The 17,500-nt window shown below is 38.1% G+C and overlaps 1 protein-coding gene across 1 annotated transcript in view; it reads right to left on the reverse strand.

The window, feature by feature from the left end:
- Positions 1–17,500, reverse strand: part of LOC135107132 (cell adhesion molecule Dscam2-like) — a 282,482-nt gene that overhangs the window by 161,748 nt on the left and 103,234 nt on the right. The window contains exon 6 of the mRNA XM_064016842.1: positions 10,859–11,054. Coding sequence (XP_063872912.1) covers positions 10,859–11,054 — 196 coding nt within the window. The remainder of the gene's footprint in view (positions 1–10,858; positions 11,055–17,500) is intronic.

Raw genomic sequence — 17,500 nt, forward strand, 5'->3', positions numbered from 1 at the left:
AATAATATTGTCACTTGTTGTTGTTTTGTTGTTGTTGTTATTATTATTATTATTATTATTATTATTATTATTATTATTATTATTATTATTATTATTATTATAACAGTAATGATATTTTTCTTATACATGATGAGAAGATAGAGCTAGAACTACGACAAAGATCATATAAATATGATGTAGAATTTATGATTGGGTAACTGTATTGTATAAAAGAATAATTTTTTGCGCCTTCGGTCATTATAATAATAATAATAATAATAATAATAATAATAATAATAATTATTATTATAATAATAATAATAATTATTATTATTATTATTATTATTATTATTATTATTATTATTATTATTATTATTTTAGTAGCAGTAGTAGTAGTATTAATAGTAGTAGTACTAGTAGTGTAAAGTGAAGGCATTTGAGTTTTTTTTTTTTTTTTTCTGTCTTCGCAATCTCCGTTACGTGCATTTCATGAAGTGAAGCAGTAAATGATACGTACAGTTATGGTTAGAAGTCGATTAACATTCCGCGCTCACTTCCAATATGTTTGGTTTTCCCTCACAAATCCTCTGGTATGCTAAGAATTCATTAATTGCAATGTTTTCCAGTGAGATTATTAGCAGATCAGAGAACGCAAGATTGAGGGAAATTTCATAAGGCATAAGAAATAACTACAACACCTTTTCAACTTATAACTCTATCTATATGCCTCTCAGGATTCGGGAAAATACATATACTTAACATTCTAGTAGGAGAATAATAAAGTAGCAGTTATTCTAAGCAATTATACTAAGCTGACGTCAATATAAACTAATACATTAATCTCTACACGGAATTATTTTATTGTGATGAGTTTTATTCTCCCACACGCTGAATTTTATGCTTCAAAACATTACAAAATAACTTTTTTTTTCACTGAAAACACCTTCGGCTTAACGATGAGAATGAGTAGTATTAAGTCGAGAAAATATACAGGGGAGAGTATGGTACGAAAAATGTTATGTAAATTCTCTCTCTCTCTCTCTCTCTCTCTCTCTCTCTCTCTCTCTCTCTCTCTCTCTCTCTCTCTCTCTCTCTCTCTCTCTCTCTCTCTCTCATTATTATTATTATTATCTTTCTCATTATTATTATTATTATTATTGTTATTATTATTATTATTATTATTATTATTATTATTATTATTATTATTATTGTTACTACTACTACTACTAGGAATTAATGTTTTTGTACAATTTCATGAAAATGGAAGACAGTAGAAATTTAACGTGTGTTTCATATAATTGTGAATATGCAGATGATTTAAGGGCACCGTTCCTAAGTGAGCTTTATAATCAAAGTGATTTTTTTTTTAATCCAGGAGCATGGTTTGTTTATGAGTCAGCTTGATTGGTTTTATGGAGTGGGTGAGGGTGTGAATGTGCACGGGGTCAGCGCCATGGAGGAGGGTCGGCTGGTGCGGGGTAGGCCGCACGGCGGAGCAGCCATCCTGTGGCGTGACTCCAAGCGGTTTCGTGTCACTCCTGTACCTTATGAATCCAAACGATTGTGTGCTGTTCGAGTTCATTTACCAGAACAAACGGGTTTGGTGATATGTGTATATATGCCCTGTGATGATCAAAGAAGTGACCAAAATGTGAATGAATATGTAAATATACTGAGTGATATAGCAGTTCTTAGTCTTAGTAATGATATAGATTTTATATTAGTAGGTGGTGATTTTAATACTGATTTTAGCCGTGTTACGCCCCAGACACGGGCCTTTGTTAAATTTATCGATGAGTACAGGTTTTATTGTTGTGATAATGATGCCTTATCTACAGTTGCTTATACTTATTGCAGTAAAGGAAATAATTTTAAATCCCTGATAGATCATTTTTTGATATCAGACAATATATCTAACTTCCTTCAGACTTATACTACTATTGATTCTGTAAACAATCCATCAGACCATATAGCTATAAAGTGTGTTTTAGATGTTACTATTTCTTATAATGTGGAAAATATTGAGCATGAGACCTTCGAGCGCATATGTTGGCATAAGGCAAATACTGAGGATATATTAAGGTATAAAGAGTTAGTCACTGGATATCTGTTAAATGTTCCCCTACCGGAAGATATGTTAATGTGTAGAAATAATATGTGCACCCAGCATGAAATGGAAATAGCAGCATTTTATGATCATATCACCAATGCACTTATAAAGGCAAGTAAAGAGTGTATACCAAGGACAAATTGTGGGAGAGTTAAGAAAATTGTGCCAGGCTGGAATGATTGTGTTGAGGGTTATTTTCGCACTGCTTTGTTTTGGCACAGGTTATGGGTAGACAGTGAACGACCTCAGCAAGGTCTCATTGCCGAAATACGCCGTACAACACGTAAATGTTATCACCAAGCACGCAAGATGGTTATAAAGCAAGAAGAGTTAATAACTACAGAGAAATTAGCTGAGAGTTTGCAGGCCTAGTGCTTCTGGTAGACAGTTTTGGAGATCTGTAAGAAACAAGGGAAAACAGAAGAAAAAAACGCCTAAGGCAGTTGATGGAAAACATTGTCCTAAAGATATAGCTGATTTATTTAAAGGAAAGTTTGAAGAGCTTTACAACAGTACCTCATACGATACAAATGAGATGGATAGCTTAAAATCTGCCATCAACAGTGTAATTTCTTGTCAGAAAAATAGTAATGAAAGTATACTCTTGATTACGCCTGATGAGGTGCGTCAAGCACTGCGGAGAGTGAGGCCTGGAAAGGGAGAAGGTGAGGGTGACCTGATGTCTGACCATCTCATACATGCTGGTGATGTGTTATACGGACACTTGTCTGTACTGTTTTCAGCCATGTTGAGGCACGGTTTCTCTCCCCACAGCATGATGAAAGGGGTTATGATACCGCTTCCTAAAGGTCGTTGGGCAAATCTTAATACCAGTGAAAATTACAGAGCGATTACTCTTAGTAGTTTGATGAGTAAAATACTGGATAATATTGTATTGATGAGAGAAAGGGATAAACTATTGACCAATGATTTGCAGTTTGGGTTCAAAGAAGGAACATCCTCTACTATGTGTACAGCAATGGTGAGAGAAACTGTGTCTTATTATGTATCTAAAGGTACAACTGTTTATGGGTTTACTTTAGATGCAAGCAAGGCTTTCGACAGAGTTAATTATTGCAAATTATTTGATATTCTATTGAAACGTAATGTATGTCCTCTTATTATGTAGATTATTGTTAAACATGTACGTAAATCAAAAACTAAGCGTAAGATGGAATGACTTACTGTCTAGTACATTTGAAGTGAGTAATGGAGTCAAACAAGGTGGTGTGATCTCTCCTATACTGTATTGTGTTTATGTAGACGGGTTACTCACGGAATTGCGAGACTCTGGCGTTGGCTGCTACATGGGTGGCACCTATGCAGGAGCCTTCGGGTTTGCTGATGACCTAAAAGGTCTAGCACCAAGTGTTTTTGCTCTCAAGAAGATGATAAGCATCTGTGTAGATTATGCATCGAGATATGACATTGTGTATAACGAAAAGAAAAGCAAATTAATAGTTTTCCACGGTAATAAAAGAAGTAATATAATTCCTAATGTAGAAATTAATGGTAAAACTATTGATATTATGGAGGAAATTGTACACCTGGGAAATGTTTTAGGAAGAAATATTTTTAAATGTGATACTTCTAAATGTGTGACTGATTTTTATCGACAATGTAATTCATTTTTATCCCGTTTTAAGGGTGGACTGTCACATGTAAGAAATACTTTGTTTTTTAAATATTGTTCTAGTTTTTATGGTAGTCAACTTTTAAATGTGTGTGATGGTAGCATGGAAGCGGTGTACCGAGCGTGGAGGGTTGCAGTGCGTCGAGTGTGGAAGCTGCCCTGGACCACACACTGTAGTCTGCTTCCTCACATTGCTAATGTTATGCCCCCAGAAATGTGGTTCGCAAAACGGGAGATTGCTTTTATAAACCAAATATTAACATCAGACAATATGGTTATAAGAACAATAGGAAGAATGGGGGTTTATGGAAGACATTCAATAATGGGCAGTAATGTAAGATATCTTTCATACAAATTTAATATGAATATTGGAGACATCAATAAGGTTTGGACGCAGCTGCAGTGTGACCAGTACGAACTTGCACGGACTGGTGCACAAATTCGTGAATTGTGTTTGATGAGGGATAGATGTGATACCACAATCTTAGATGTAAGGGAAACTAAGATGTTGATTGATGCTTTGTGCACCGAGTGACGTCGGATTCAGTATGATATTGTTTAATTTAGTATAAATTTATGTCTTTTTTTTTTAATAATTAAATGAAATGTTTTTCTTTCTTTTAGTTTTAGTATGTATTTTAGTTTGTGTACACATCTTGTGTGAATAAAGAATATTGAATTGAACTACTATCTCTCTCTCTCTCTTATTATTATTATTATTATTATTATTATTATTATTATTATTATTATTATTATTGTTATTTTTATTATTATTGTTACTACTACTACTACTATCTCTCTCTCTCTTATTATTATTATTATTATTATTGTTATTATTATTATTATTGTTATTATTATTATTATTATTATTATTGTTATTTTTATTATTATTGTTATTACTACTACTACTACTACTACTAGCTGTATTAGTAATAATTATTATTACTGTCGTTATTGTTAATCACTAATATTAGAAATAATGATGGAGGTGGTGATAATTTTGATGATAACAATAAAACAACAACAACAACAACAACAATAACCGACGAAGCAGAAATTTTCAAGGCTCAGAAATGCATTATTGCTACCGAATCATAATTATCCTCGTCATAGTTCTGGCTCTTCATCTGTTCCTCTCTCTAGTGCCTCCTCCCACTCCACTCATAAAACCCTCTGCATTCCGTCTCCCTCCTCCCAGATCCTAATGCCATCCCTTTTCCACACCACTCTATAACCCTACTCACAGTAAACGAAAAAGGGTACCAAGTTTTACCTCTCTCTCCAACACGGCACGACGATTACCATTATCACAAAACATGACAATACTGCACCAGGCACCCCTCCCAGCACTGCCTATCCTTCCCCACCGAGCAGTGATTAGTGAGTGGTGTGAGCTGAAGGGCAACTGAGTGATCGATTCTTTTACTCCACCTTTTGTCTGTCATTTCTATATATCATGGTACTCGCTATTTTGATTTGTTGCTGGGTTGCTGGACTGGGTTAGTTTATATTGGCAACACTTCTACGTTCACATACACTTTACTTCTGCTGCTTCTTTTGCTTTTCTCGCTGTCCCTCACTAGTCTTTTCAGTAAGGCTTCATCTGCTTCCTCTTTATTCAACATCCCCTCTCTTTCAAATAATTTCCTGTGCAGTCCTTCCTATAAAGATACCTGAGCACTTGCAAAATATTGAAAGTACTGACGTGTCTCGAATTGTGATATCGACTCTACGGTTCCCTACGGTTTCGGTGATAAAAAAAAAGTTTGTCTTACTTTATTTGTATGTGTATTTTTATATGTACAAGGACTATTATTTTGTTAGTAACGTTTGTAGTTGTTTATAGTGCGCATAACTTCTGCTACTACATCACGAGTCTCACACGCACACATACGTATATTCCTCTCACCACTTTTTTTTTTTTTTATATATTTTCATCCGGCAGAACATAGCGCTAGTTGGTTTGGTTTGCTTTGGTTTGGGGAATCAGCCGGAAGCTTTATGATTTCGCACGAGGCCATAAAAAAGAGGGAGATGGAAAATTGGGAGAAGTTGTTAACGAGGGTTGGCTTGTTAGGGATAGTTTGCAGTTTCTCTCTTCGACTCTGATAAATGAGGTGCATGTTCTGCTTTTTTTCTGTGTGAGTGTTTCTGTGAGTTGAAATGAGGCAAGGTTTCATACGTTATCATTGTTTCTCTCTCTCTCTCTCTCTCTCTCTCTCTCTCTCTCTCTCTCTCTCTCTCTCTCTCTCTCTCTCTCTCTGAGTCTGAGTGTGTGTGTGCACGACCAAGCGGGACGAATAAAGCTGAAATATCTCAAGATATAATGAGGTTAGGGTTTATCTGAGTTTGTGGATTAGATTAATTTACTTTAATATCAGCTGAACCCAACCTGCAGTCATGTAGTTTATTGTCACGTACAGCTTTGCGCACACACACACATAGGCTTACACACACACACACACACACACACACACACACACACACACACACACACACACACACACACACACACACACACAGTTACAGTGGTACAGCAAAATACATAAATATGTTCATTTTTATCTTTTTCTTGTTTTTCTTTCTTTTTTTCTTTCTTTAGTTTTTTTTTTTAGAGATAAGCATGTCTCCATTTATCTACGTGTATAAATTAATTTTCGTGTCTATTAGGTCTATGTATGTCCGTGCATCTATCTGGTTACGTACAGATCAGTGCATAACCTGTGATCTTTTTGCCTGTACGTAAATATATGCCCCGTACGTACTTCAGTGGCGCATCTCTGTGAATGGCCGCAATTCATTATAAATGTCAGCAATATATATAAATGTTACGATGCATTGTTTTGAATATTATGTATATACGTAGCATTTAATATTACCTTTTTAATATAAACATAAAAACGTCATCCACCATAAACTAATAACTCCCAACAGTGGAGAGGGGAGGGGAGAGAGAGAGAGAGAGAGAGAGAGAGAGAGAGAGAGAGAGAGAGAGAGAGAGAGAGAGAGAGAGAGAGAGAGGGGTCAGGTGGGGGGGTGAGGGTTGAATGTGCCTGACCGTTAGCATGTCTGTAATTTTTCGTTTTTTTTTTCTTTTTACATATCGTTCTTATTTTCTATATTTTTTAGCTTCCCTTTTTTTTTTTCATCAGTCCATCACCATCCGCACACGTGACCTGCGGTGCCTCTGCGTTTTTCATATGAGCTTTTATTTGGGACGCCTCTCACCTGGCACTTTTTAATATCTGAGCTCAAAATGAAACTCTCACAGACACAGGACTTTCGGTGATTGCAAAACACACACACCTACACACACACACACACACACACACACACACACACACACACACACACACACACACACACACACACACACACACACACACACACACACACACACACACACACACACGTGGCGGTCAGTACTTGTGAAATATCCAAAGCATCGTTGTCTAGAGATTTAGCTTTTAGTTTTTCGTGTTTTGTGTAAATCGAAAATACGAGTTGGTTGTGATGGTGGTAGTGGTGGTCGTGGTGGTGGTGGTAGTAGTAGTAGTAGTAGTAGTAGCAGCAGCAGTAGTAGTAGTAGTAGTAGTAGTAGCAGTAGTAATAGTAGTATTACTAACAGTTAAAAAAAATGTCACCAATGGTCGTACGTATCAATAATATCAAATTAGCAACAAGTGACCTTTCTTTTCTCTCTCTCTCTCTCTCTCTCTCTCTCTCTCTCTCTCTCTCTCTCTCTCTCTCTCTCTCTCTCTCTCTCTCTCTCTCTCTCTTAAAAAGTATTAAGGGACCAACCATAGCCCCCACATGTCCTACCTCTTTCACCACTACTGTCCTACCTCTCTCACCACCACCACCACCACCACCACCACCACCACCACCACTACCACCACCATCCCGCGGAGGGCTCTGCACCATAACACACCACCAATCCTCAAAGTTTCCTCTGTATATTACTCGTCCTCTCCAACGTAACAAAATGTATCGTGAGTGTGAACGCAGCGCTCCACGCCACGCCAACCTGCCGCCACACACACACACACACACACACACACACACACACACACACACACACACACACACACACACACACACACACACACACACACACACACACACACACACACACACACACACACACACACACACACACACACACACACACACACACACACACACACACCGTCTATACCTGGCACAGTCTCACACCTTTAAGCATCGCCCATGTGTGTGTGTGTGTGTGTGTGTGTGTGTGTGTGTGTGTGTGTGTGTGTGTGTGTGTGTGTGTGTGTGTGTGTGTGTGCACGCGCGCGCGCGAGAGTGTTCCCGCGTGTGTGTGCACGTGCGGCGAAATGTTTCTCGCTGTACGTAGGGATGATTTATCATATTTTGTTTTATATACATGGGCCTCAACCTTTTTAAGCGTTCTTTATATATATATATATATATATATATATATATATATATATATATATATATATATATATATATATATATATATATATATATATATATATATATATATATATATATATATATATATATATATGTCAACGAAACTTTTATATTATCATTCGTGGAACTTAATGTCGATTTCTATTCCATTACGGGGAGAGTAAAAATGTACGTATGCTGACAGTGTAGGAGTTCAAAGTGGTGAAAATAATGATATCTGTGCTCTGTGCCTTTCATATCTTGTGTCATCATTTGCATGAAGAAAGTACAACGCTGTAATGCTTCCCCCCCACACACTCACACACTCACACACACACACACACACACACACACACACACACACACACACACACACACACACACACACACACACACACACACACACACGCTTACACGCTTTTTTCTTTTTAATCGAGAAGCGGAAAATGTTACCTATTAGTGGAGAACTCTTACCGACAACTAATTATGCTCTCTCTCTCTCTCTCTCTCTCTCTCTCTCTCTCTCTCTCTCTCTCTCTCTCTCTCTCTCTCTCTCTCTCTCTCTCTCTCTCTCTCTCTCTCTCTCTCTCTCTCTCTCTCTCTCTCTCGCTCTAGTTCGCTTTCCCTCTTACTTTCTCTCTCCCTCTCTTTGTGAGTAGGAACGTGCATGCATGTTTTTGCGTTGTTCCACGTGTGTGCCTAAGACCGCATGAAGATTTAAAGAGGGACAAAACCGCTAGCTTCAGGCGATCACTTCAAAGAAAACGGGTAGACCTGTATTTGTGGCTAGACCAAGATCCGCTAGTGAGGAGCGTTGATTCAAGAACTGAGAAATATAAGAACGTTTGAGATCTGTTACATATAATGACGCCACTAACCGATGAAAGCCGGTAATGGCAATATGATGTTTGAGACTAAGTTTGAGTAGCCATGCCTTAATTGTTTTATAGCACGAAAATTAAACTACCTTCATTGAAAAAAAAAAGAGATATCAGTATCTCCTTTGATTTATTCAACTCCATAACTCCAAATATAGAATTAGAGAGATAAAAATAGCTACAGTATAAGAGAGAAAAAAAAGAGGTGTAATTAAAGGCTTATATTATTTGTAGTGCAGGGGATAAATGCTTGGTGGCATGGTAACGAGTTCTGCGCCGCATGAGTGGAAGCACAGAGTAGAGATTGAGAAAAAAAAATGATATCGAGAGACACATCCATTGATCAGGAAGAGCAACACTTATATTTTTAATTTCAACATCTGCAGGATTTTCGTGTTCAAGTTTTGGTTTGCTGCGTTCAATACAAAGTTTCAGGCGCTGTTCACTCATTCCATACACGGTGTCTATCATTTGGAAGTTCTCCGGTGGTTTAAAATTCATTTGAGGTCAGAAAATACTCCCTAATTAGTCCAAAAACTATACATGAGTTCGGGTTTCCGTAAAATGAGTTGTTTTGGCTTTTTACGTGGAAGAGAAATAGAGGGAAAAAGATACGGAGAGAGAGAGAGAGAGAGAGAGAGAGAGAGAGAGAGAGAGAGAGAGAGAGAGAGAGAGAGAGAGAGAGAGAGCTACGTATATCACTGACAACTTTATTAACCATTATAACTTGACTAATTATTTCCTCATCTGTTTAAAAGTTAACGCACATTTATCAAATTTTATCTTTTAAAAGCATGACTCGGGGTAAAAAAAAAATCATTCATTTGTTGTGTAATTACTCATTAGTACATAACGAGCTAAATTAATATGTAATGACAATGGTAAATGAACACAAAGTAACATGCACTTATACAGAACATAAAATAAATAATACCTGGCACCTCTTAATACAAATTAGGGGATGATTAAAGTAAACAATAAAACTTGACCATATTTTGCAGTTTTCATTGTCTTACGGCGGCCATTTTTAACATACTTTACTGGAAATTCATAAGACGTTTGAGTTTTTTTTTCATTATTACAATTAAAGTTTAACAGGAATTTAGCATCTTTATAATTGCAGTAAAAATCTTCACAAAAATTTATGCATCATCGATTAAAATGAAAACTTTGTGGTCGATAGAAAATCACGGTTAAGGTCAATTAGAGTGATAGTTTGAATGGGATTTTGCACCATCATAATTCAAGTAAAATCATAACAAGAATTCTGCTCTATCAATTTAAAAAAAAAAAAAATGTGAATTCGACTAATTTTTCTGGCTGACGAGAGAACAAAGCTCTTAACAATAATTCTAGTGATGGTTTAACAAGGACTCTGCAACGTCATAAATCCAGTCAAAGGTTAACATAAATTCCAGACCATCCATTGAAAAAAAAAAGTATCTGACAAATGATTTCTTCACTGACGAAAGGGCAACGCATTAGCAAGAACAAGAATACGGGTCCTATTTTTTTTTTTCATGTAAGATAGGCAATGGCCAAGCCCAATATGTGCGAAAAAGAGCCCACTGAGAGTGCCAGTACAAGTGCCCAGTGCCTAGGGAAAGAAGCAGTTAGTGCTGAGTCATTAGGGAGCTATAAAAGAAGATTATACAAATTCATGAATGGTGGTGATAAGTGGAAATAGCTAGATATTTTTTCTTTTTTTACAGAGACTGCAACGTATAGGCCTGATGGGTTCTTGCAGCTTTCCTTATTTTCTATGTTCTTAGGTTTAATAAAAGTCTTGTACTAAACTTCCATTAGCAAAAGTCTCACCTGTGATGGAGATTCTTCCTGCCGCGCTAATCACATGTCCATCTTTGTACCAGGTGATGGTGGGCTGTGGGTGGGGCGAGGCGCTGGAGTGAGGACCCGACACTTGGCAGCGGAACACTCCTACCCCGCCAGCGTCCACCACCAGCACTCGAGGCGTCAGGTGGGTGGTGAGCGGCGTCACCCTCTCCACGCTCACCTGCAGGAGAGAAATAAGGTAGGTTGGGTTTTAATTAAGCTCAGGTGTTCCCGTGCTTATTAGTGTGTTGTTTTTGTTGTTTAGGATGTTTGGACTTTTGCGATGCATTGTTTTGTTTATTTTGTATTTATTTTTTTGAGGCTCTGAGTGTTTGTGTCTGTCTGTCTGTTTGCCTGTCTGTCTGTCTGTCTGTCTGTCTGTCTGTCTGTCTGTCTGTCTGTCTGTCTGTCTCTCTCTCTCTCTCTCTCTCTCTCTCTCTCTCTCTCTCTCTCTCTCTCTCTCTCTCTCTCTCTCTCTCTCTCTCTCTCTCTCTCTCTCTCTCTCTCTCTCTCTCTCTCTCTCTCTCTCTCTCTCTCTCTCTCATTAATTTTTTTTTTCGCCCTTGCATCACGTCATTGTTCTTTTCTTTTTTTTTGCATATGTTGTACTTCTCGGTGAACCAATATTCACATTATACCTTGCACTCAACGCTTTTATCTCAGTTTTCCTCTCCTCACTCACTCCCTCTTTATTTAACCGCCGTCATGATATACTTCAAACCTTTTCCTTCTCTCTCTCTCTCCCTCCCTCCCTCCCTCTTTCCTCTCACTCCCATCCTAGCTTCCATCTCTCCTTTTCTTTTGGCAATCTCCACTGGGTTTTCCCTGTCCTATTGTGGTCCCCTTACCCGTCCTGTCTTTTCTCCCTCCCAAAGGCACCTTTGAATGCAAAGTCTTTCTCCTCCTCCTCCTCCTCCTCCTCCTCCTCCTCCTCCTCCTCCTCCTTTCACTTTTTATTTCTCCCCTAGCGAAGAATTTGGGAACCAGACTTTTGGCACTTTCTTTTTTTATCTCCTCTCTCTCTCTCTTGGTGGTGTGTATTGCTTCTTTCTATACTCTCTCCGCGCGTTGTTTACAGAGCACAGGTATTCGTCTGTCTTTTAACAGCGATTTTTTTTCTTTTGGATTTAATTAGTCGTGATGGTGATGATAGTGACGATGATGGTGATGATGTTTAAAGCTGTTGAGTGATAAGAGTGGATGAGTTTTTTTTTATTTTATTTTATTTTATTTAGTTATTTATTGGTAGTATTTTGTTTTTGCATATTTATCTTTCCAAGGCTTGCATTGCCAGATACTGTAGAAGCCATGTATTTTCTGCAGAAGGTTTAACTGTGACCAAACATGCCTTTCTATTTATTACAAGGATCGCCTCTTTACTTGTCTTATTTCATCAGTGGCTAGAAACTGTTTAAGGAGAAATAAACTACCTCAGTATTTTTAAATGCAACTCTTACTTCGGTAGACGGGAATTCATTATGTCCATCTATTTAATTTTCAAAGGTGAAGTAATTCGGCGGATGATGTAGTTTGTGTAGCTTATGGAGCGTAAGATTGAATTACACGCACACCTGGTACTAGTTAATGAGTGCATCGCTGACTCTCACGTTTGTACGGTGTCACTTGCTGGAAAGTTTGTCAATCAAGATTATGGACCAGGGACTGAGAAATTTTGTTGCGCAGGAGGTTTTGGTGATGTGTTATATCTATTGTTATGTGAAGTTACGACGAGACACGAGGCTGCACGGGAAGAACCTTGAAAGTGGGTGAATGGTTTGGGGTTCTTGTCCTGCCACGTTCTCTAAGTTCTCCTTTTCTGAATTTCCTCCAGTGAATACTACATGCATACTGAGTCTTCGTTAATAATTAAGCAGGTTTTCTTCGGGGAACTCATTATAAAGGTGGTTATTTCATATAGGAATCTTTGGCGTGATATCACCTGGATAGAATTTACCGAGAAGCCAATTTTAATCCCTACAAGGAGAGAAAATTTAATCTGCTGTAGCGACGATGATGACATAACAATTGAAGTGTATACTGATGATTAGAAATGAATTACAATTCTACGTGTTTATCTTCATAGCATCACTGTTAAAAGTGTCAGGTACTCGTAACTTTCCTAGTCTTCTATGTAACAGAGACCGCTGTACAACATAAACAGCAGGCGAGAAACAAAACCAGTGTGAGCTAAAGACCGTCAGAGCTGTAGTAAGAGTTGCTGTCAGTTATTCTTACATTCCCTAATGGGGTGGGGCGTAAAGGCAGAAAAGGAATGAGAGTAGGGTGAACGTTATATTAAGAGACAAGGGGAGAAGCTTAATAGAAGGAACACCGGTCTGAATGTGGCAGCATTATCTGAAGGGCAGAGCTGGAGCAAAAATATCAATGTGTGCTAAGTGAAATCTGAGCTTGTTCAAGGGTAACCATACGACCTAACCAAAGCTACACTGACCTACACTGACCTGGTAGATAATATATATATATATATATATATATATATATATATATATATATATATATATATATATATATATATATATATATATATATATATATATATATATATATATATATATGAACCTTCCTACACCCTTACATTTTTTTTTTTTTACAAGATGCTTCGTCTTCACTGATTGCGACAGAAGGAATACAGCAAGCATAGTAAACCTTCAAAGGCATCAATACCATAAACTAACTAATCCCAAATCCTCCACAGACGATGAGTATGAACCTTCATTCTCAGGAAACAAGCCTTGAAAGTTCAGTCAATCAGTAAGGAAATATTGAAACAGACACTAGGGGAATTTTACTTCTGGAACAATTCTTACGTAAGAACGATGAAAGAAAAATTGTCTTCTGAAGATTACATTAAGCCATTACAAAGAAAAGTAAGCGTTAAAGGAGCGTTGCAAGAGAGAGACTATGACTGAATGTCGAAGTGAAGGGAAAGTAACAGGTTAGCCAGAGAGAGAGAGAGAGAGAGAGAGAGAGAGAGAGAGAGAGAGAGAGAGAGAGAGAGAGAGGAAAAGAAATCTGAAAACTGTAAAGCTAATTATGTCGTCAATTAATTTACTAAGAAATATATAATTAATCAAAGGAAATGTAGAGGGAAGAGTCGGCACAAGGCAGCGTCTCTGTTCTCACATACCACTGACCCCACGATAGGAACTAATGTTGTTTTTATCTCTTGGTGCTGGACGTTTCTCTCGCGTAGCCTCCATGCAACGCGGATATTAATTAACGTACCATTAAAATTATTTTTCATTGGGGTAGTGCGAGGATTGTTATCGCTTCTTTCATGTCACCGTGTTACTTGCCAGGGTAGGAGTGCGTCTGACGTGTGTGTGTGAGAGAGAGAGAGAGAGAGAGAGAGAGAGAGAGAGAGAGAGAGAGAGAGAGAGAGAGAGAGAGAGAGAGAGAGAGAGAGAGAGAGAGAGAGAGTTTTTGTACCAGGAATACATTGCTCTGATGTGTTGTTTTATTACCTGTATAATTTGTTGAATGTTTTCCACGGACTCAGATCAACTTTTGTTGATCTGAGTCCGTAGCTGAGTTTTCATTGATTCTCCTTGACGCACAAAGGTGAAGTTGAAGAGGGAAGGAAATACGACCATTTTGCACACTTTGTCCTGCGAGCTGACAATGGATTTATAGTTTTTGGAGACGTCGTTGCCAGACAAAAGATATAAACACGGATAAAAAATAACTTGTTTCACATAAAAGTTTAAGATCAAGTAGGAGAAGTTTCCAGTGAGTGACGGGCATATCGCAAGATGAAAGAGGAAGAGAGGCGAATATAGAAGCATTTCTCAGAACAAAATTGAAAAAAGTTATTCATTTGCCACACAGGTATCAACTGAAATTCCTTTTAATTTGTTTCCCAGAAACGTAAAGACTGGTGGCTATAACTGAGGTCTGTGAATGATCATTAGCATTTAACGAAGATTATATTAGTAAATGATTATAATTAAAGTTTGACTCTTGGTAGATGGGTTAACCTCTTCAGTGGTGGACATTTCTTATAATCACCTGTAACTTTTGAGACATTTATTTTGATAGCATGGTCTCTTAAATACGAGAAGTCACGTAACTTAGAAAGAAACCTTAATCTGCTATACTTCCTTTTTTCCTCTGCGTTTATGCAAATGAATTTTTACGAAACCCTGAATGCTAACAAAGGATGACCATAACATAAAGGGGTTATTGTTGATGATACCTTTTGGCTCTTGAAAAGAAAAAGAAATATAGGAAGGAATGGAATTGGTTCACAAATATCATATTGGGTGAGTGGAGCAAGGTTAATAGTGAAGCGCAGTAGGCAGTGTCGGTATAAGGAATTTTTGAAGCAGGATGAAAGATGAAATGAAGGATATACCCTTTTCCTCCTCCTCCTCCTCCTCCTCCTCCTCTTGGCTGCTACTGTTGAAGACCACCACAACCAAAACAGAGGGTACATAATTTTAATTCCATCGATTGTCCTTTTTTATCTCCCTCTATATCACCCAGAATACTGTTGCTACGTACCCTAGATTATGCTTTAAAGGGGTGTCAGTACGAGTATGAGCAGCGAGCGATGAAGCACCAGTACATTTACTCTTGCATAACACTCGCAGCAATACTCAGAGGAGAAATCAAAGGAAAACTCGTAAGAAGATTACAGGAAAACTTTCCCTCTCGATACTTGCTGCTGATACCTTCCCGGGGATCAGGTTTCCTTTGCATCGGTATGTTTATTTGTATGGAATTATTTCTCTCTTTATTTTGATAGAATTTGTATAAGTAATGCAAGAACAAAGATAACGCTAACAATTTCATCTTACGCTCCAGCCTTTCCACGGTGTTAGAGAGAGAGAGAGAGAGAGAGAGAGAGAGAGAGAGAGAGAGAGAGAGAGAGAGAGAGAGAGAGAGAGAGAGAGAAAGAGGGGGTGTAATCAAGATACTAGGATACTAAAAGTCAGCAAAACAGTTGTCTCGAGAAAGAAAGACCACTTAATTTTACTCGCTTTTTAATGAGGAGGAGACTTTCCGAGGAACAGACAAAAAAATATAAAAGTTTTCTTAATTACCACTTTCCTGTGTGTGTATGTTTATTCATGAAGTAGCTGAGAGCTTTAGTGGGATAAGCGAAATGAGGATAAAGAGGTGAAGAGATGGTGATCTTTGGCTCATTTTGGTCTAACGAGGTGGCATGAGAAAATGATGGTGATGCGAGGCGGCAAATAAAGCGCTACATTTATGTCACATGTGAAAGTTGAAGAATAATTATTTTTTTCTTTCTTTTCACGGGACATGCTCGAATAGGTTTTTGTGTGATTGTGTAAATTTAGGCTAAAATGGAACTAAATGTAAACCTTACTTACAAGTGTTGATCTATTTGTATTCTATTATAATATATGCAATAGTCCTGAAGTCATGAATAACGGAGCACTCCTTTGTTCACTTTACAATATATGAGTAACTTTTCACATTCGAGTCTGTCTTACTGACTATGCATGTAGTAAATTATTTTATTGCATACACAAAACTCTTTCGGAACATTGAAGTTGTGCCTTAACATCCAAGTGTGTGTGTGTGTGTGTGTGTGTGTGTGTGTGTGTGCGTGAAACAATCAGTGAGGTGTGCGGACAATCTTCTCACACCTACACCTCGGAACCTCATCTATATTCTAACACCTGCCCTCATTCCGTGTCGCTGGTTACCTTTCTGGCTCAAGCACCATCCCCTTATTTCCTTATTTCCCCTCTTCCCTTTTTCCCTCCCCCTCTTTGTTAATTCACACACACACACACACACACACACACACACACACACACACACACACACACACACACACACACACACACACACACACACACACACAAAGTTGCTACATCGTATCTTCACTGTGTATTTATTGCGTCTTTTGCAAATTAGAAGGTTGAGTAAGAGGGATGATTATTCCATTAAAGTGCAAAGAGGGAAGCGATATGAGAGTGAGAGGGAGAAAAAAATACAGAACTCTATATTACCAAAAGCAATCTGGTCCCTCTCCTGTCCGCTTGATTACAGAGGGTTCGTCTCGTCTCCGTAATTGAATTGGTTTGAAGCTGAGCAAATGAACTGAGAACTTACCCTGGGTAAACACTTTTGCTTTCTCTCTCTCTCTCTCTCTCTCTCTCTCTCTCTCTCTCTCTCTCTCTCTCTCTCTCTCTCTCTCTCTCTCTCTCTCTCTCTATATATATATATATATATATATATATATATATATATATATACATTTTACTTTTTTTTTCTCTCTTCTTTCTTGTTTCTTTCACGTTTTCTATTCTTATTCGCAATTCCTACATCGCCCCTCCTTGTATTCCTACTCCCTGTTTCTCCTCTTTCTCCTCTTTTTTTCCCTTTTTCCTTTTCCTCCTCTTCCTCCTTCTCCTGTTTTTCCTCCGCCTTTTTTTACTCGCGTCCCGTTTCCCACACCATTCCGCGGTCCCCTCCCTCTCAGTGCCGGCCGCCACCTCACGCTCCCCTCCTCCCCCTCCTGCAGTACGTGATCTCAGTGGGCCGAGACTCACGTTTTGCTGCTCTCTAGCTCCGCTGCTTCTTTGGTCTCGCCTGCCGCTGACATGTTCCTCTCCTCAGCAATGAACA

The sequence above is a fragment of the Scylla paramamosain genome, chromosome 14 (assembly GCF_035594125.1).
Source record: "Scylla paramamosain isolate STU-SP2022 chromosome 14, ASM3559412v1, whole genome shotgun sequence".
NCBI classification, from domain to species: domain Eukaryota; kingdom Metazoa; phylum Arthropoda; class Malacostraca; order Decapoda; family Portunidae; genus Scylla; species Scylla paramamosain.